Below are 20239 nucleotides of genomic sequence, written 5' to 3' on the forward strand. Positions count from 1 at the left end.
TCCAGTCCACTGTACCCACTCTTGAAATTGCCCAAGGCTGAAAGTCTTCGGTTGTTGTTGCTGCAGATGCTCTCAGTGGCCTCATTTTGAGTGGGACAAAAGCTGGCTTTCCAGTTCCAGCAGTCCAAGCAGCTCCAGGTGCCGGCCCCACAGAAAGAGCCAACAAAGCCGGTGCTGCTGATGGTGTGTGGGGCTTGGGAAAGTGAGCTGGGCTCTAGATCTTTAACACATTTCCCTTCATGACTCAGAAAAAGTTGGAGAGGTTATCGTGACCCGGGATGATGTCACGTTCTTGCAAGGAAACGGTGACAAGATTCAAGTTGAGAAACACATTCAAGAAACCACTGAGCAGTCAGAACGTTACTATTGCTGATGGTGACAAAAAACAACTAAATGAACATCAGATAGTCATTGTGCTGAAGATTGCTGGGACAAATGATGTGGAAGACAATGGAAAGAAAGAGTCAAAGACGAACAGAATGCTATAAAAGCTGCTGGTGAAAAAGGCTTCATCTGGGTGCTTTGCTCTGGTGCACTCCGGGGTCAAATTCATTCCTCCAGCCAATGAAGAGCAAAAAATTGATGTGGAAACCATTCAAAGATCACTCCACATTCTGGCAATGACCATTGCTTAGAATGCATGTGTTGAAAGACTCGACAGTTAAGAAAATTATGCAAAGTTCCTTGGAAGCTGGTTATGTACAGTGCTGGGTAATTTTTTTTTAATAGAGTGGAAAAAGGAGCTATCAACCAAGCTTAGGTGGCAAGAAGTGTCCTGTTGGATGCTGCCGGTGTGTCTTCTTGCTTAACCACAGCAAAACTGATAGCTACTGGAGTTCCTAAAGAAGAGAAGGGGCCCTAGCATGGAAGATGGGAGGCAGCATGGGGGCAGAATGTTCTAATGTCTAGAATGCGCTTCGTCATTATTAATGGACTGTGCAGTGGTCTTCACAAACGACTTTTGGTAAGTCAGCTGGAGAAAAGGACTGGAAGAAAGATGTTTCTGGGAATCACTGTGGCCACGGGTTACTGGTTCCGGTTGCCTTGACAATGCTGTTCTCTCTCTCTGCAGCGTCCTCACTCCTCTTCTCTGTTGGTTAAGGCCTCGAAGATGATCTGCTCTCTGCGGCTGTCTCTGCATCTCAGGGGGAAGTCAATAACCTCTGAAGACTGCATTCAGACCACTGAACCTCTTAACGCATTGCAATGTCATGTCTTGTTCTCCTACCAATTTGTCCTGTGGGCTCCTATGGGTGTATCCTATGGCTGATGCAGAGCCAGGTACAGAGAAGGTTTCCGACACTAGTCTGATGAGCAAGCGGATGAATGATCACTGTTTAGAAGGATATGTGCTTTGAATTCATTTCCTGCAAAAGGAATGGGTCCTACTCACTGGTGAGGTGAGGAGTGCCATGTTTCGTGTTCAAACTCACTTTGCAGCTCAGGCTCACTCTTAATTGAATTCAGAAGCCTGCCTTTGTGGGCTCCTGAGACGGGCAGCAACAACTCTGCAATTTGTGCAAAGGACCCTGGAGGCCCAGAACCTGGAAATGAGGCTGGCAAGAGTTTGGCAGTTCAGCAGGTCCACAGAAGAGGACAAAAGAGTCAGAGCTTGGACCACGGGATGCCTGAGGCACCTTCCGCTCTGGTCGGAGACTGCAAATCAGTCACAAGCAAGAACACAACATATTCAAGTAAAAAAACAGAAGCTTCAGCTTGTTACTATAAACAGCCTCAAGCATCTCAGCGAGTGCAAACTGTTGTCTGCAGAATGAAAAAGTTCATTCAACTAAGATTGAACTTTTTCATTCTGCAGACAATTGAGTTTACAGGACTTCCAGCAAGCTGAGGAGCCAGTGGCTTTCACTGTAGAGTATCTTCCTTCTCCTGGTCACCAGCATTGAATTGATAGGAGAGGCAGTGAGAGGGGACAGCAGGGCCAGGCTAGGATTTGGCCGAAGGGAGGGATGGGCACTAGATGATGGTCAATGGGGCAGAGTGGCGGGTAAAGGGAACACCCACAAGGAGGAGCCAGAGCCGCCAGCTGGCTCTCATTGCAATGGTTTCCCCACACAACAGAGAGTCAAGGGGACTGGTGGGGGGTGAGGCTTCGAAGTCCCATTTCCTGAGCATCTGTCATGTCCCAATATTTCATTAGGATCTCTTTTAATTTCCAATAGCTCTGTGGGGTTTGCATTATCCCCTCTCAGGTGAGGAGGGTGGCAGGGAGGGGTGCTGTTCTCCCCGCCAGGGAACTCTATTGTAGTTTTGATCATTCAGCCCCAGGAGCATTTAAGAAAAGATTCTTCTCACTCTGATTCCTTGAAGTCTTGGGAAAAAAAACCAAACCCCAAAACACAAAGAAGCAATTAACACTGAGAATAGAAGGCCTGGAAATAACCCTGGAGGCAGAAGGATTGATTGCACACTTCCACGTTTCCAGCACTGGGAGGAACCTTAGGGAATGCCCATTCCTGGGCTTCCCACGGTTGGGTACAGGAGCCTGTCATTTTAATACTCTCAGGCCAATGCCTGCTCCACAAAGCAGGGCAAAGGGGAACTGCTTTGGTTGAAGCTGGGGTGGAAACCTGGAGTCCCACCCACTCAGCCACTACTAAAACACCTGCTGGGAGAACCCCTAGGCCTCCAAGGAACCCACTTTGCAAACCCACTCTTTTGGCCCCCTCCTCTCATGCTATATATCTGGAGAGGACTCCTGTTGAAGAGGGGTTTGGTGGCCCCAGCCTCTGTTTTGCTTCGAATCTTGCACATCTCTAATCCTTCTTCTCTGAGCTACAGACCGGCAGAATAGCCAACTGCTTACTAGATAGTCCCCCAACCCCTGAGACCCCAATACTATCCAAGAATCAACGTGTCCCAAGCAAAATTCATCCCCCACCTGCCTCTGCCTGAGACCATCCTGGTTAATACAATAATTTTTTACTCACTTACTCAAGCCAGAAACCTGAGATTCACCCCTGACCCCTCCATCTTCCCCCCTCACCCCCTTGCACTCCCACATCTGACTAGCCATGAGTGCAGTGGGGTGGGCCATGGAAGGCCTCCTCTGCTCTGTCTTCTCCATCTCCACTGCTTTGTTCTAAACCAGGGGGGTCCAACCTTCCGGTGTCTCTGGGCCAGAGTGGAGGAAGAAGACTTGTCTTGGGCCACACATTAAGTACATTCCGACATGTAATCACACACACACACACACACACACACACACACACACAAAATCTCATAATGTTTTAAGTACATTTACGGTTTTTGGTTGGGCCACATTCACAGCCATCCTGGGCTGCATGCACCCTGGCCGCCGGTTGGGCACCCTACCCTGGTCCTCGTCCTCTTCTGAGTCTCCAAGACTCCTCACCGAACCCCCTATTTCCCTTCTACAGCAATCAAAGAGCTTTGTAAAATGAAAACGTGATCCCATCTCCCTTCTTGTTAAAAACCTCTGACCACCTCTCATCACCCACGGGACCAAGCCAAACTTTGCCGCAGCTTTGGACACTGTGACCCTCCCTGACTTTCCAGCCTCCGGCCTCGCCGCCCCTCACTGCTTACTTCTGCGCTAGCCTGCAGACTCTGTTCTGACTCAGTACGTGTTTCCTGCAAGAGGCCTGGGAGTAAGTTAGGCTGCGGCCATCCGTCTCAGTTGCAAACGGCTTAGCTCGGCCCAGGCAGCTCTACAGCAGCCTCAGACAATTCATAAATCAGTGAGCAGAGCTGTGTTCCAATAGACCCTTATTTATGGTCACTGAAAATTTAAATCTTATACAATTTTCATGTGTCACAAAATTTTTTTCTTTTGATGTTACTTCTTCAGCTGCTTAAAAATGTAAAACCTACTCTTAGCTGGAGGACCAACAGACAGGCAGAGGGCCAGATCTGGCCTGCAGGCTGCAGCTTGCCGATCTCTGCTCCAGAGACACATAAATATTTGTGGTTCTTTAGACTGAACAATTTCATGCTTTCTTGCCTTCCCATACCTGGAAAGTTTCTTTCCATTGTCTGTCTGGCATTTCTTTGAGACCCATGTTGAAGACATTGCCACTTTTCACGGGTTCTTTTTTTTTGTTGTTGTTGTTGGTGGTGGCTTCTCTTAAGTGCCTCCAGCAAAACTAATTGCTCCTTTATCTCTAGTCTTAGCCCTTTATGGGGCCTCAATTACAGCTTTTATCATCCTGTACAGAAGTCATAGATCTGTGTCTGTTCCTCTCTTTACTTAACCTGTTCTCCTTAAGAGCAGATATTGGTCTGGCCGTGTTCACCTTCCCATGCTGTCACACAGTGGTGTCACACAGAAAACGCCTGTTAAATTACACACGGTTGCCCACCTTCTGACAGCCAGCTGGAGGCAGGGCCAGACCAGAACTCAGACCCTCTGATACGCCGCAGTATTAGTTAAAATTGTGTCTAGCCACGAACAACTGTAAATTCTGATTGGCTGAGACAAGAATGGAGTGGGCTACATTGCAGCTTATTTATGAATTTAATTTATTTTTTGTTTCTCTGGGATAACATACACATCCACACATTAGGAGTTAGTAATTATTAGCTCAGAAGTGCCATGAATCACTGGGACTGTAATGCCATTTACCTGAGCTCAGGTGAAACTGACCCTGTGCTGGTGATTCCCCAAGTTCACGCTTCAGACTCCTGTGTCCTGCTCTGCACCCCCAGAGGCTGACCTCTGTGGACTGCCGGAGGACCAGGGAGCTCGTCCCAGGGAGCTAGTCGGTACAGCAGGTTGGACCCCAGGGCACAGAGCGGGCCAGAGCAGGCGTGTGTGCCCTGTTCCTGGCTTCCTGTCGGGTTGGCAGGTGGGAGGCACAGCAGATATGAGGGAGGGAGGGGGGATCTGGTTACTGGTTCCAGGGGCTCCCTCCCGCACCGTGGGTTGGCAGTACCCAGGCTCCTGCATTCTGCCCAGTGGCCTCTTTCCAATGGCTCCAGCCCTCACTGTCCCCTCCCCCGACCCTCTCCCCAGCATGGTAAAGGCTAAAGGCTCCCCATCCCACGGATTCCTTGAACCCACACTCACGTCTCTAACTGGTCCCTTCACTAAACCTTCAGCGTAAGCCCTGCAGTATGCCTTCTGTCTCCTGCTACGCCCCTGACCGAAAACTATCTTTGCCACTCTTTTAGACTGAATCTGCAGGCAGGAAAACTTCGATCGGTCTTTAGGAGTTCCAGAGCTTTCATCCTTTACGGCAGTGGCTCTCAGTCAGGGGTGAGTCTGCACACAGGAGACAGTTGGCAATGTCTGCGGTGCCACTGGCGTCTGGCTTCCCGCGGGCAGAGGCCAGGGATGCTGCTAGATGTCCTGCAACGCAAGAGCACTCCCCGCACAGCAGAGTCATCCAGGCCACAAGGTCGGTAGTGCTGAGGCGGACAGACCCTGCTCGATGGAGCCACTGACTGAGTTACTAAGTGACTGGGGGATACCCTGTCACTGTGTACACTCAGTCTGGAAAAACCCAGGAAGAGAAGGTCCCAGGGAAGAATCATGTATTAGTACAGTCAGCATGCACCTCGGCCATTCATGCCAGACCCAGGTGAACAGTGCTAGCCGGGGTTCAAATCAGCACCGCAACACACTATCAACGAGACCTTGAGCCAGCCCCGTACCCTCGCTGCAACTCTCCTCCCTCACCTAGGACATGGGGCTGGTGGGAGCACCGACTCCACACAGTTGCTGTCAGGACTGAATGAAGCCGTGCATGTCGAGTGCCCGAAACCGAGGAAGAGAGCCCTTCATAAGCACCGACACACTCGAGCGTGTGAAGCCAGCTCTGGGCTGCACTGAGGGAGACAGAGAGCGGGGGAGACGCAGAGAGAGGAGAAGGCAGGGCCTGCTTCTGCGGGGCTCCTGAGTGATGCGGTTTTCCAGGTTGTGGGCTGTTCCCCGCTATGGACTTGTGAAATTCTTTCTGAGGTTGCAGCTAACATTAAACACTGGGAAAGAAATTTTCAGGGTGCATCACGTTGAGTCAGGGTAAATACCACTAGGCGACCTTTCCCTTTTAGTTCCGCAGATCTATGTGTGTGTACTGGGTTGGGATGGAAAATGTATTTTTTTTTACAGTGGGGTGAGATTAACAAAACAAAGTTTAAAAGCTTCTCGTCAAATAGGAAAGGTAAGACACCCCGAGCACCGGAAGAGAAGGCCTCGTGACGTGGCAGAAAACTCACACAGGCTGCAAAGGCAGCTTCGCCGCCCACAGGCTGTGTGCCCTGTGTGTGTCGGGCTGGTGACACAGCCTCTCTGAGCCTTGGCTTCCCCAGGGGGAACCGGGAATCAGCACATGCCACTGTGCCTGGGGGAAGCTCAAAAGAGGCAATGGGCATACCGTGTGCAATCCAGGGTCTGGTGCACGGTAAGTGTGCAAGGCACGTGTGCTCCCCATCTTCTAGAGTCTTCCTGGTCTGGGTTCTCTCTGCCCATTGTCCGGCATCAAGCCTTAACCTACGACCAAGACAACCGGGCCCTCGGCACACGGAACACGAGAAACACCCGGCGCCTATTTAATCAGATGAAACGACAGCCTTCATCACTCTCCTATTTTGGAAAACACACAGAAGGGCCCAGACAGCCGCTGGCCCCCTCAGAGGCCCAGCCTCTGCAGTGGGGAGAGGTCTCCGGGAAGGTTCTCCGAGCGGGCCTTTGTGAAGCTCCTCGGCACAGGTGGGCCGCCTGTTTATTTTTCAAATATTTCAAAGGTGCTCTGCTACCCAAAGCTCAGGAAATGAGGCTGCCCTTAAAAGGCTCAGACTTTCAAGGTAATGCTTCTGCTGCCCGTGCTGCTTTCATCCCCGTTTCCAGCCAGAAAGCCTGGCCCAGGGGCCTCGTGGCAGGGGCTCCATGCTGCTCTGCCGGGGCCACCTCTGGGGTGGGCTGCGTGCCGTGCTGCTGTGGCCGAGCCTCCGGGCCTCTGGGGTGGGGCTGGGGGGACAAGCCACCAAGATCTCCACTTGGAATCAGGGGCTCCCTCCTCAGCACACCTTCGGCGGGGGGCACTGACTATAGCTCATGTTTGCTCTTCCAGCAGTCCCACTGGATGCCATGCTTTTCTGAGCACCAATTTCCCTCCCTCACCCCCTGGCTCACTCAGTCCCTCCCTCCCTCCGCCACTCACTCACTCACTCACTCACTCACTCACTCAGTACAAGGGAAGCCCACTCCCCAGGTTACTCCCCAGAGCCCCATAGAGGGCCTGAGACTTAATAGGTGCGCAATCCAAGTTCATCATCAAATCAATTAGAACCAACATTAATTTGTAATTGGTAACAGTTAAAGGCTTAATGAGCAAGTTATAAAGCAAACCACTGGTGTTTATCTCTGTAAAGTTTGTGTACTTCGGATAAACTCAAGGTTGAAGAGGAACGTCATAGTCTACCCCAACTATCCCTTGGAGTTCGCATCTCCTGGGGTCCTGGAGAGCTCCCTGCTTTGGGGCTCACCCACCCCTCTCTAGAAGTGGTTCTAGGGGTTAGGAAATTCTTCACGACTGGGGCAGAGAGCTGCTTACCGGCACTAGCCCCCTGCCACTCCTGGTCTGACCTCTTAGCACCGGCAGCCTCTCCGCCCTAGTGCTCCCTACGTTACTTTGCCTGGTGTTTATAGTGCAAATGAGAGAGCTGACTTGTGGCTGTTCTGCTTTATAAGGGATGGCTGATCTCTGGTGGTTAAGAGGGTGAACTCCAGATTAAAACACAAACTAAGCAAACAAGAAGAACAGAGACAGAATCATGGACACAGAGAGTGTTTTCATGGCTGCCAGATGGCAGGGGTGTGGGGGAATGGGTGAAGAGGTGAGGGAATTAAGAAGTACAAACAGGTCGTTACAGAATAGCCATGGGGGTGTAAAGTACAGCATAGGAAATGGAGGAGCCAAAGAGCTTATATGCATGACCCGTGAAAATGAGCAAAGGTTAGAGGATTGCCTGAAGGAGTGGAGGGTGCTGGGTGGAGGGGGGGCATAGGGGAAAAAATTGGGACAAGTGTAATAGCATAATTATAAAGTATAATTAAAAAAAATAAAATGCAAAAAACATCACACAAAAGGCAGGAGTTCAGATGGCCTTGGGAAACTGGATTCATTTCTCTGTGCCTCAGTTTCTTCATCTGTAAAATGGGAATGATGATGGCATTTGCTTCACAGGGTAAAGATGAGGATTCAGTGTGATGATGCTTATCAAGTGCCCAGCATGGCATTAACAGTTATAACCAGCCTGGCCTGCAGAGGGGGTAGCCTGGCCTGCAGAGGGGTGGCCTGGCCTGCAGAGGGGGCGGCCTGGCCTGTGCAGTTCACTCCCTGGGGCCCCAGACCGTGATGGCAGGTCAGAGATGCAGAGAGGCAGGTCTCCGGGTCTGCAGCTAAGAGCAGGACCTCGGAGGTGAGTGTACCCTGAAGCCACAGGAGACCCAGTCTGGGACAGGATGAGCTCCCCCAAGGAGTCACCTCAGCCGTCTACCCAGGAAGCATGGCAGCCCCGGGCCCGCCTACCTTGGTACTGGGCACTGAAGCCGCGCTGTCGGTGGTTGCCGTCCGAGGTGAAGTGCAGCCGCAGCCAGTTCTTGCTGCTGATGACAGGGGCTGGGAGGCTGGCTCCAGTGAACCTGTGGGGACGGGAAGGAGGCAGGGTCAGGGACCACAGATGGCTGGGACGGGGGGATGGGCATCTCGGAGGTTCCCCGCTTCCCACGCATGCCTGGGCTTCTCTGCCCGAGCCCGGGGCGACAGGGATGGGCCGTGCGGCCCTGCACTTTCCCGCCGCCTGGGGCCTGAGCAGCCTGGGTGGCTCCTCCAGCAACCTCCCCCACTGCTGGGTTTCCCTGAGACATTTTGGGGGTGAAGTGGGACCTTCAGGTCTGGAGCAGAGGTCCAGCCCCCCAAGGAGAGAGGTCCAGGCCTCTGAGCATAGGCCCCTCCCCAGCAGAGGTCCACATACCAACCCCCCGGAGAGGCCCAGACCCCCAGTGCAAGGTCCAGCCCCACGTAGAGGACTGATATCCAGCTCTCCGGCAGGGGTTCAGTGCCTTAGTCCCAGACAGAGGGTCAGCTACCCTAGCAAGGCCCCGCCCCGGGACCTTCAGGGAGTGAGGAAAAAGGGCACGGGCAAACACCATAGGTGGTGTGGCCCCTCATGTGGGAGAGCCCACTCTGGCGCCACTTGCTGGGCCCTGGGCCTCCTATGGCTCCTCCCTGACCCCGAAGGCTCGCCCCTCCTCCCTCAGGTTAGCTTCTGAGTTCCAGCCAGTCCAGCTTCGTGGGGGTGGGGCTCGCCAGGGTATCTCCCACTGCCACCGGTCACTGCGCCATCCTCTTGACCACTGCTGTCCTGGGCCCACTTCCAGGTCAACCAGATCTTTCCTCCTAGAGTCAGTCACTCAGAGCATAGGAACCTTCGGTGGCTCCCCAGTGCCTACCCAGGACTGGCCTTCCAAACTACACCCGGCCCTCTGCTCAGTGCTGGCCCTCGCCACCACACTGGGCCGCAGCCCTCCCCGCTCTGCCGATTCCCCTGCTCCCCAGAAGTCCCCCCATCTTCCCTCCTCTACCCCGCAGCCCCTCGAGGGCCAGGTGCTCAGTGTCCTCCCTCTGTTCCTTCCCGCCTATGAATCAGGCACAAACCTCCGCATGCTTCCCGTGGGGCACCATCTCTCCTGTCTGCTCCCTCTCCCCAGACACTCTGCTGACATCTTCTAAGCATTCCACACGTTTCCTTTTCCATGTCTTTGCCTTTTCTGCCTGGAATACACCCTTCTGTCACCCTCACCCCTGCACCACCCATGTCACCGAGGTGACTCTGGGAAGCCCTCAGGTATCACCTCCCCAGGAAAGCCTTTCCTCCTCTTCTTGGTTCTGCAGCCACACTGATTTGTGGTTCAGATCCAGGTTCACCACGAACTAGCACTGTGAACTAAGACCAGTTACTTAACCTTTCTGAGAATGAGAATGGTAACACCAGCCCCTGAAGAGTGTGTGGGACCAAATGAGAGGCCTTACGGGGTAAAGAAACTAGCCCAGCACCTGACATGTATTCGCTCAGCCAGTATAACTATCCTCGCCCCTCCTCTGAGATGCCCCAGCGTTGTATTCCAATCACAATGCATTTATCCTGGGTGTGTGCCTCCCTCAGAAAACTCCTCAAGAGGGCGGTGCAGCCTCTTGGTGAAGACGCTCGGACTCTGGAGGGATCAGCTGCATGATCTTACAGAAATTACTTAAGCGTTCTGTGACGTTATCTATAACCTGAGGACCATTAGGACCCCTCCCTCGGAGGCTGCATGGATTAAACGAGATCATTCACAGAAAGACTTTAGCGCAGTCCCTGGCAAACGGAGACCTCTTGGTAAGCAGCAGCGGCTCTTGCCTTCCTCATCATTGCACCGAGTGCCTAAGAGGATGCGGGGCACAAGGCAGGAGTGTCAGGATTCCAGCACAAAACAGCTGGCAAGGTCACAGGAGGATTATTGTGGGAGTTTAATGGATTCTTTACAAAGGGGGACCCACTTTCCACATAAGAAATGGTTATCTCTGGAGGAGAGAGCTGCATGGACGCAGGTCTTCCATCCAGACTACAGCCAGTTTGTGCAAATCACACCTGGAGGGAGCAGGGAATGAATACTTGGAACTCACTTTCCTCCCTCCCCTCCTCCAATCTCCTGCTAATGCTTCTGTTGATCCTGCCCAATGGACAGCCACAGCCCAAGGGAACACATTGAAACGGGCCCACAGGTTAAGCCTTCCTAAGCATGGAACAGGGTGGAGAAGGGAGGGAAGAGGAGCTGGAGAAGCAAATGGAAGAGATGCAGCATGCTAGGTCTCCATCAATATGAACTAAACAAAAACGCTACCCAGCGAGCTCCACACCCTGCCCCGCTGAATTTTTACTGTAATGAAAATGCTGACACACACTAAACTCCAGGAATATAACCCATATTGTTATGGTAAGAGCTATTATAGAAACCAATTACTGTATTTCACCAGATTCCATTTAAAACAGTTTATTATAGGCTGAGTCATTTACGTTTTCTAAGGAGCCACAAACAGTATTGTGGGTTGTATTTTTTTTCCCCAGGCCAAATTCAATTCTATCTCGATGACAAAACTTAGAGGCTATTTACATAAGGGAAGTAAAAAGAGGGAGAAATTACCTGAATAATTCAAACCCAAAAGCTGTTTATTGCAAACTGGAATGCAGGGAGGGTGCTGGGGTCCCAAGAGCAGGATGGAAGTAACGGTCAAGATTGCAACCAGAAATCAGAGAGGCTTCCCTGCCCTTGGATCTGCCTGCAGCCGCCAGTTGCACAGCCTGGCAGAGCCCCAAGGGTCATCTCCCTCCTCTGCCTTCTCCCACGCCTTTACCTGCTGCCAGGAATCTGGCTAATTCCTAGGACTTAACCTTGTAGGGTTCTGAGTTGCTCGTGCATCTTTACTCTGCTCTCTGCTGCTCCTGCGTCCTTGGACATAAATATTGCACATTTAACAGTTTTCTTTTCGCATCTGCGGAAAAACTGGGAGCTTCCTTGTTGGAGTGGGGAGGGTGCCCTGCCTTACTCAAAGCCCTCCAATAAAAAGTCCCGGCACATAAAGTGACGCGGATGACTCTCAAGAGCATTATGGCGGGTGATAAAAGAGCACACCCTGTACGACTCTGTTTGTATCAAACTCTAGAGAGTTCTGAAAGGTTAATCTACAGGGAGAAGAAAGCAGATTGTGGTGGCCAGAGCTGGGGGTGAGAGTTACAGGTGGGGGCTGCCAGGGAAAGAACAGTACAGGGGACCTTCTGGGGTAATGGAAATGTTCTGTATCTCGAACGGGACGGTAGTGATATGAAACGTACACCTTGGACAAAGCTCTGAGAACTATGGGTAATTTTACTTTATGCACATCGCACTTGAACAGATCTAAGTAAAAACAGACAAATCTTTCACTCTGAGGCGCCAGCCCTCAGAGTAAAAGATCTTACTGTGGCCAACAGACCTTAAACAAACAGTGTGCCTTCCTTCTTATGTCTTCATTCTTTATGCCCAGCCACGTGGTTGCCTTGAAGTTCAAAAGTGGTCGGGCCTACTCCTGCCTCAGGGCCTTTGCACTTGACATTCCCGCTACCTGCTACCTGGCTCTTCTCCCAGACCCCACCCCTCACTTCCTCCGAGCCTTTGATCCAATGCCACCTTCTTGGTACGGCCTTCCTGGTCTGACTCCCAGCCGTCTGTGCACCCTGAGTGCTCATGCATGCAGAGCCGTGCACCGCCCCCCCCCCCCCCCCCGCCCCCCACACACATCTCATTCTCCAGTCGTGGGAGCAGGAGCACACACTGCTTTTTTGCTTTTCTGCTTCTGCACTTGCTGTTTATGTCCTTCCCCATTGTACCACCTGGCTGCACAGAGAGGTTAAATAACTTGCTCAAGATCACACAGTTATTAATTGGCAGAGGTGGGATTCAAACTTAGGCCATTGCGCTCAGAGCCTGTGTACTCAGCCACTGCATTGTACGGGCACATACCTGCAGGCATGAAGTTTAGGCTGACTTCCATTCTGTTCCCGTTGCGCCCCTCCTTCTCCCCGCAGGATCCTCTTTAATTTTGTTCCCTCTTAGAATCATAATTAAAGGAGAGAAACACAAAGAGAGAGTCTCCCCTTCAAACCTTTCTGTCCACATTAATTTCACTACGGGGGGCCTGGGGAATTCCAAGTTCACCCAGGAAATTGCTATTGCAGTACAACATAAAATGTATTTAAGCAATTACACTCAATTTTTTTTTCTTTTTGGTAAATTGACTTCTGTTAAATGGGGCTTCATTAATGGAATCTGGCTCGGGGAGGATTAAAAAAAAAGTCACTCCCTTTAATGCGTGGAGCTGATTATGGGAAAAGTGGCCTTGAGTTCCTCTGCAGAAAGCTCCAAGCTCTTCTCTCGGTGACAGCAGAGCAGACTCTGCGGAAGGCACTTCCTCTGAAGAAGTGACCTAGAGTCCGGATGTCAGGGAGCTGAGAGCCACCTCTACAAGATGACCACAGGGACTCTGCAAAGCACTGCTGCCTAACTGAGAGCTGAGGGAGAGGAATGTTAGGGCATCTTGGTTCAAATCGCAGCGTTCCTGAAAACTGACATCCTCAGGGGAACATTCACTCATGTGCTTACTCACGAAGCATCTATTACATATCAGGCACTGTGTTTGCCGGTGGGGGCCACTCCCACTGCGGTCCCCTGGATGTGGGGAGTCCCTGCTAGGCCTGTAACCCACAGGAGGACTCAGCTCCATGTTCCCCTCTCTCTGCAGCCTCCACTCTCGGCCAATAGCATCTGGCCTCGGTGCTCCCAGACCTCCTCCTGTGGTCTTTATCTCTTGTCTAACGTGCGTGCGCTGCCTGGATACGGTTCAGAGTTGGAGCATCTCCGCATCCCAGGGCCAGGCACAGACCAGCCGTCCCTTCCCAAGGCTGGCGGGAGAATATGAAATACAGGAGGTATTTGCCACCTGATCCCCACTCCCACACCCTCCTTCCTTCCCACCTGCCCACTGAGCTCCTCCTTGGGGGATGGAACCTCCTTGGTTCCATCACGGAACAAGGGAAACCTTCTGGAAATGTCCTGGGCATGGCCAAAGAGCTCCAAGGCCCAGGTTGGAGGCCTGCCACCCACACTGCCTCTCATCCCTGAAGTGAGCTTTTATTAACTCAGCCCTGAGTTAATCACAGATGACTTCTATATCTGTTTTCATTTAGCCAAATCCCTAGGACTCTTATGTCAAGGTAAAGCCTTTTCCCAAAACAAACCCATGATGGTACATATTTTTTAGGAAGTGGGTGAATGCCTCAGATGAAAGCAAGTCTTTTTGGAGTATGGGCTGCTGGAGTCCCCCAGTCTCTGGCTTTGTCTTTGGAAAGAGGCCTTTTGGCTATCCGAGGCTCTCATTCCTGAAAGTGCCTGCCCACCGCACTGGTGCAGACGGCTCCAGAGACCTGAGCAGTCTATGAAGATTCAGCTCCTGGCTACCTGGCTATTCTGTGTGTTTGGGGTTGTTTGCTCTGCTCTGAACCAACCAAAGCCCCATCTCCCCCCAGTCATTCCTGCTCCTAGTGCTCCCTGGCCCCTAATCCTCACCTTCCTCCCAGTCAGCCAACCCAGGCATCATCCTGAACTCCTCCCTGCCCTTCCCCACTTGCCACCTGTGGCCAAGTCCTCTCCCCCTCATCATACCTCATCATTTCTCACCTGGGCCACAGCAACAGCCTCCTGATCTGCCCTGTACCTCCAATCCCACCTCCATACTCTGTGGGGGATTCAATCAAGTCCCTGCCTTGCTGGGAACCCAGCAGTGAAGGCCTGTGGGCTCCAGAATCAAGTCCAAACTTTTTAATGCCTTCCCTCTGCAATGACACCCACTCTGACTCCTGCTACTTGCACATCTCCATGCCTTTGCATATGCTGTTCCCCCACCTGGAATGCCCTTTCTTGTTGCTCCACCTGACTACTTGGGAAAATACCACTGATCCCATAAACCTAACCAAAGTCTCCTTTTCTCCACCTTTCCCTTCCCTCACCACCCCCCGCCCCCCGCAGGAGCAGCTCCCTCCAACAGTGTCTCCTGTGTGGCACAGACATGCTCCTGCCATTGTACTGAGCACATCACAGCATAACCACCTTTGGACTTGACCATTGTCTTGTCTGGAAGGCGAGCTCCGTAAGAGCAGGGATAGGACCTTCTTTCTCTTGGTGTGTCCAGCAACACAGCACAGTGCCTGGCACACAGAACAAATCACTTCCACAGAACAGCCAACTACAGCGTGCCGGCTGTTCGTAAGTGATGTTTCATTGGCTCACGACCACACTCATTTGTTTACATATTGTCTGCTTTCATGCTGCAATGGCAGAGCTGAGTAGTTGTGACAGAAACTATAACCTACAAAGCCAAAAATATTTATCTTGTTCTTTACGGAAAGATTTTACTGACACCATAGAAACCTTTCTGATGATGCAGTTGTAGTTTGTTGGTAAAATAATTTTTTTATGTAAGTCAAAAATGATACAAATATGGATGCATATCTTAATCATTTCATCATAAAATATTTAGACAAAACCAAGGGGAAGGGTGGAAGCAAGGGAGGGAGGTGGGTTTGCAGGGGGTAGAAGGGTGGAGGGGAAATTCAGACAACTGTAATTGAACAACAATAAAATAATTTAAATTAAAAATAAAATATTTAAATGTACATATATTTGCCAATCTATTTAATGCAGGAGCAAGGCCTTTCCTTCCCCCATGGGTTCATTCTCTGCATTGTGTATCTTATACAACCTATACCCATAATGCATTGTCTACCTTTCCCAATTTTGCTGCAGCTCGTCCAGTCAAATACTTACTGAGCATCTACGATGCACCAGACATTGTCCTAGACACGGGAAACATGATGGTCAACAAGACAGACCTGGTCGCTGTCCCGATGTAGTGAGTGCAGCTGTCTCCCTCACTCACTCACACCTAATATTTAGGAAGAGGTTCTTTTCAGAGCTTCCCCTTCACGGAGCCATTTAAAAGCATCTGATTTAGTTTCCATAGATGCAACTATATTTCCTTTCACACTCATATTTCATCAGCTTATGTGATGTTTTAATTTAAATCACATAATTACAATAACAAGTATGACTGGCACCAAGAGAGCTGGCAACAAACCCATCTGATTCTCAGAAAGAGCAAGACTCAGCTGGTGGGAGCAGGGAGTACACAGGCATTGGGGCTGGGGGTGGGAGCAGCCTGCAGGCAGCTGGGCTCAGAGCACCACAGGCACGGGTGAGGGAGATCTATCCAGGCCATGGGAGTGCCAGCTACTCCAGGGAGCTGCTTTGGTGGCGATGGTAAAGCATGTACGTGCTTTTGAATAGAGGAATGAATGAACAAATGAACAGCATTCTCTTGCTTTCAATAGTAGGGCACCTGTTCTAATTTGCCATCGGGGAGAAAAAACAAGCTAACTTTAAAGTTTTATTTGAGAAGGCCTTCAGAGAGAGGTCTTTTAGGTCTAATGCCCAGCTATGTATGAATCCCAACTACAGCATTCTTTTTTTTTTAAGATTTTATTTATTTATTTTTAGAGAGGGAAGTGAGGGAGATAGAGAAAGAGAGAGAAACAACCCCTGGTTGCTGGGGGTTATGGCCTGCAACCCAGGCATGTACCCTGGCTGGGAATCGAACCTGGGACACTTTGGTTCCCAGCCCACGCTCAATCCACTGAGCTACGCCAGCCAGGGCTCCAACTACAGTATTCTTGACAAATGGTCAGTCAAGATCGGTTTGAATGTCTCCAAAGATCAAGAACTCACCTCCTTGCCAAATCTTCCCTGTCCACTTTGATCCACACCCACCCTTTTTCTAGCTACTCCCCGCTCACCCTTCAGATGTGACCTTACAGCCTTTGGCTCCAAGTTGGCTTCTTCTGTGTACCTCTGGACTCCCTGCCCTTTCTCTGCCATAGTGCTTGACTCACCAAGCATTTCATTGCTCAGGGGTCTGCTTCACCCACCAGAGTGTGAGCTCCCTGAAGAGAGCTCACAGGAACTATTTCTATTTCTTTCTTGCTCAGTTTTTTCTTAGTACCTTTCAGGGTGCCTGATACAAAGAAAGGGCTCAGTATATACTGCTCACCAGAAGGAGGAATGCTTGCAGGAACGAACAAGTGGATGAGATCTTGCTGGTGGGAAAAGCAAAGGAGGAGGCAGATGAGTAAATGAGCCTGGAGACAGGAGGCAAGGCCTTGAAGGCCATGCTGGGTTTCATCTGAGTTTCCCATGAAGACACACTGCCACACCCCCTTGGTCCCTCAGCCTTTGTGGTGCTTCCCAATCATGTGGCAGCTGCTGGTACCTTTTGGGAGGGACTCTTCTCATGATGACATATCCCTTATACAGCACCAGTGGAGTTTGGTAATCAACGTGAGCAAATGTTCCTCCCCAGCAGCAACTCAATAAACTCAACAAGTTATCAGGGCTTTTCCCTGTGCAGCTAATTGTCAGCTCCAAGGTGAATGCTTTTCCTCCTCCATACATTGTACCCTGGAGACATGTGTCTGAGCTGGGGCTTGCTGAGGGACAGGGCGCCTGGCTCTGTTTGCTGTCAGGTGTCATCACTGACGTCCTAGGGATATCACATTGAGAAGGCCTGGGGCGTGGCTTGGGGTGTTAGTTCCCTCCATTCCCCAGCTCAGCGGCTGTCCCCACAGGACTGCTGGGTGAGGCATCTCCTGACGCTGACAGAGGCTCTGTCCATGGTGCTGAAGTGAACAGCATGTGTTAGGTCTGGTGCCAGGTGCCACGCTCTGGGTGAGGAGGCTTGAGGTGGATCTCTACCTAACTTTCAGGGGATGCCCAACACTCTCCTCTTCTGTCTGCGGGACTAAATCAAGTGCTTCCACTATTTTCTGAGTGCTAGAAGCCTTAGAAGATCAGTCTCCCTCTGCCTCAACCCACAGCTTCCCAAGCCCTCAGGACATGGCTGTTTGACTTGAGTCGGGGGGCATGTGACCCAGGCTGCGCCAATCAGCCAATGGGACTGTACACTCACTATATGAGGAGACGGCCCCACAGGCCAGGAGGAGATTTGCAAAAAGGGTGTACCAGCATTACTTCTACTTCTCTTGCTCTCTGCCCCGTCTCCTCCCCACCCCACTTTATTCTCATACGATGTCCTGCACCTCATACATTCATCCTTTTCCACCCTGACTAGGACTGAATCTAAGAGCAGCCTCAGCCCTGACTAGCCTCTGGGCCCTCAGCTGCCCATTCGCTGTGTCCAAGTCTCTGTTACTATGGGCCAGGCCTGAGATCCAGCCTGGAGACCTGGTGGTCCCCATGCTCTAAGATGCTGAAGCCGCCCTGCCTCCATTAGGCTGGGCCCAGGGATAGGGTGCAGGCCTTGGGAACCTGGTGACCAGGGCACTTACACTCCACATGACCTGCTCCTTTTCCTGGCTCAGGTATCTGTCTACACAGAGATGCCACCTGCCTGGTTCATGACTTCTCTTGTTTTAAGGCAATAGGCTTAGAAGGTCAAGGGTGAAGGGCTGGGCCTTTGGGGTCGGGAAGTTCTATGTTTGAATCTGGGCTCCACTGTTTACCATTGTGTAAACACGTGGGCATGTGCCGTAGCTTTCTGAGCCTCAGTCTCCTCATCTGTGCAGCATAGCCACGCTTATGTATACAGTGTGTTCAGAACTCTGCCTGACATGCACTCGGTACCTCACGAATGGGAAGTACTTTCTTTCCTTAGGTCTGAGAAGATAGGACTGCATTTTATCAGTGCCTTCAACCCTACTCTCCAGAGCTCACGGGGACTAAGCAGACGCAAGAGCAGCTGAGGTTTCCCTGGGGAAGTAACAATAGCTGTATCTCCTCTAGTGACAGACTAGCATGGAGGGAAAGGACAGGGCACTCTGTGGCACCCAGAGTAGCCAGTACCCTTGGCAGCCACCTTCGATCTCTCCCTGACATGGCCCCAGCCTGGCCTCTACCAGCTCCTGCTTACTCAGCCTTGCCCTTCTTCTGCCTGGCACTGTCAATATGAGTCAGAGAAAGGACCTGCTCACTTCCAGGGAGGATGGCAATGCATGCCTCGCAGAGGCCGGCCTCCAAGGATCACATTTGGGTAATATTTCTCCTCCAGAGGGAATGTTTGCAGATGTCTTATCAAGGGGCCTCCCATGCCAGCCTTTGCCAACCACTTGACTGCCGTTTGGACTTCGAGCATCATCGATGCTCCCTGTCTCTCTCCAGGAAGCAGCTAGCCAGCCCCGCCGGGGAGTTTGGCACCTTTGAGTCCCTGGCTGAGAATGTGAAGCTTCCTGTCGGCTGCAGAATGGAGGGGCTAAAACATCTCGGGGATGCTAAGGTCAGTGAGCAAGATATCCCAGAGTCAGGTGGAGCTGGAGTCTGATCCATTGCTCTGTGACCTTGGGGAGGTTGCCTCATCTCTCTGAGTTCTCTGTCCCCAGTGTGTATCTCAGAGCATGATTGTGACAGTTAAAGATGATGCACCAATGTTCGCTCATAAGTTCATGCTAAAGCTTCAAAACACAGTGGCCGCAATTCTTGGTCATGTCACATCTCAGGGAAACTCATGGGTAAAGGGACTAACATTTACTGAATAGAAAGCATTCTGGGGTAGAGATTGAGCATGTGGGCCCTGGAAGGAGCCTGCCTGGGTTCAAGTCTCAGCTCTAAACTTAACAGTTGCCTCACTTTGGGGAAGTAACTGACCTGTGTGGGGCCTCAGCCTTCCCCTCTATTTCATAAGGATAACAACGGCATCCTAGACATAGAGCTAGTAGGAGGTTTAAGTGAGAAAACGTATATAAAGGCTCAGTACAGTGCCTGGCACATGGCAAATTCTCAAAAAGCATTTGCTGTTATTACCGAGGGCCCACTGTGTGCCAGTGTTGCACACCCACTATCTGTAATAAACTACATGACGAACTATAATAAACCAGGTCCAGCCATCGGTATGGTGGAGCAGAAACAAGGAGGGGAGAGGAAGGAGACAGGAAGGAGAGGAGAGGAAAGCGGGGGCGAGGAAGAGCTCCTGCCCTCCTATCATTCACCTACATCACATGTGGGCTAATGTCTTACATGTTTGGTTTCCAGTGGCAGAAATCCAGTTCAAATCAGCCTGGAATCGAAAAGCAATTATTGGCAGTGGTAGCCAAACTGTAGGAGGAGCAAGGCTGTGGCTGGGATGACTAGAACTAGGGACTCAGATGCCACGAGGCCCCTCCCTCAGCACCCATCTTGGCTGTACTCTGTTTTGTTGGTCTTCTTTTCTCCATTGCAAATGCTGGCTGCACAAGGCTGGAGCCACGCCCACTCTTGGGGCACCCTGATTTACCCCCTCACCTTCATCTGCTGAGATAAGAGGAATTCTTCCCTTGGTTCCAGTTAGAAAAAGGTCACAAGAGGGCTCTGATCAGTCTGGCTGGGAGATGTGCCCACTTTTGGGGCCAAAGGCATGGTCCTCTACCAGAACCACATGACATGTTAGGGGACAGTTTTTCAAAAGCAGGAATGTGCTCAAAGGATGGGAGGGTGCTAAGCGGACAGATAAAAGATGTCCACTGTGGCTGAAAGAGGCAGAGGGATGGACTGAATGATTAGAGGTCACTCTCCCGACTCTGGGGAGTAAGGGAGTGGCTTTGATAAGGCCCGTGAGAGGTACCCACAGCTCACTGTGGGGTC

At 51.3% G+C, this 20239-nt stretch overlaps 1 protein-coding gene across 1 annotated transcript in view; it reads right to left on the reverse strand.

Moving 5' to 3' along the window:
* CSMD2 (CUB and Sushi multiple domains 2) overlaps positions 1 to 20239 on the reverse strand; it is a 555419-nt gene that overhangs the window by 283859 nt on the left and 251321 nt on the right. The window contains exon 6 of the mRNA XM_028512433.2: positions 8514 to 8626. Within this exon, the coding sequence (XP_028368234.1) occupies positions 8514 to 8626 (113 nt within the window). The remainder of the gene's footprint in view (positions 1 to 8513; positions 8627 to 20239) is intronic.

This window comes from Phyllostomus discolor, chromosome 5 (genome assembly GCF_004126475.2).
Source record: "Phyllostomus discolor isolate MPI-MPIP mPhyDis1 chromosome 5, mPhyDis1.pri.v3, whole genome shotgun sequence".
NCBI lineage: Eukaryota > Metazoa > Chordata > Mammalia > Chiroptera > Phyllostomidae > Phyllostomus > Phyllostomus discolor.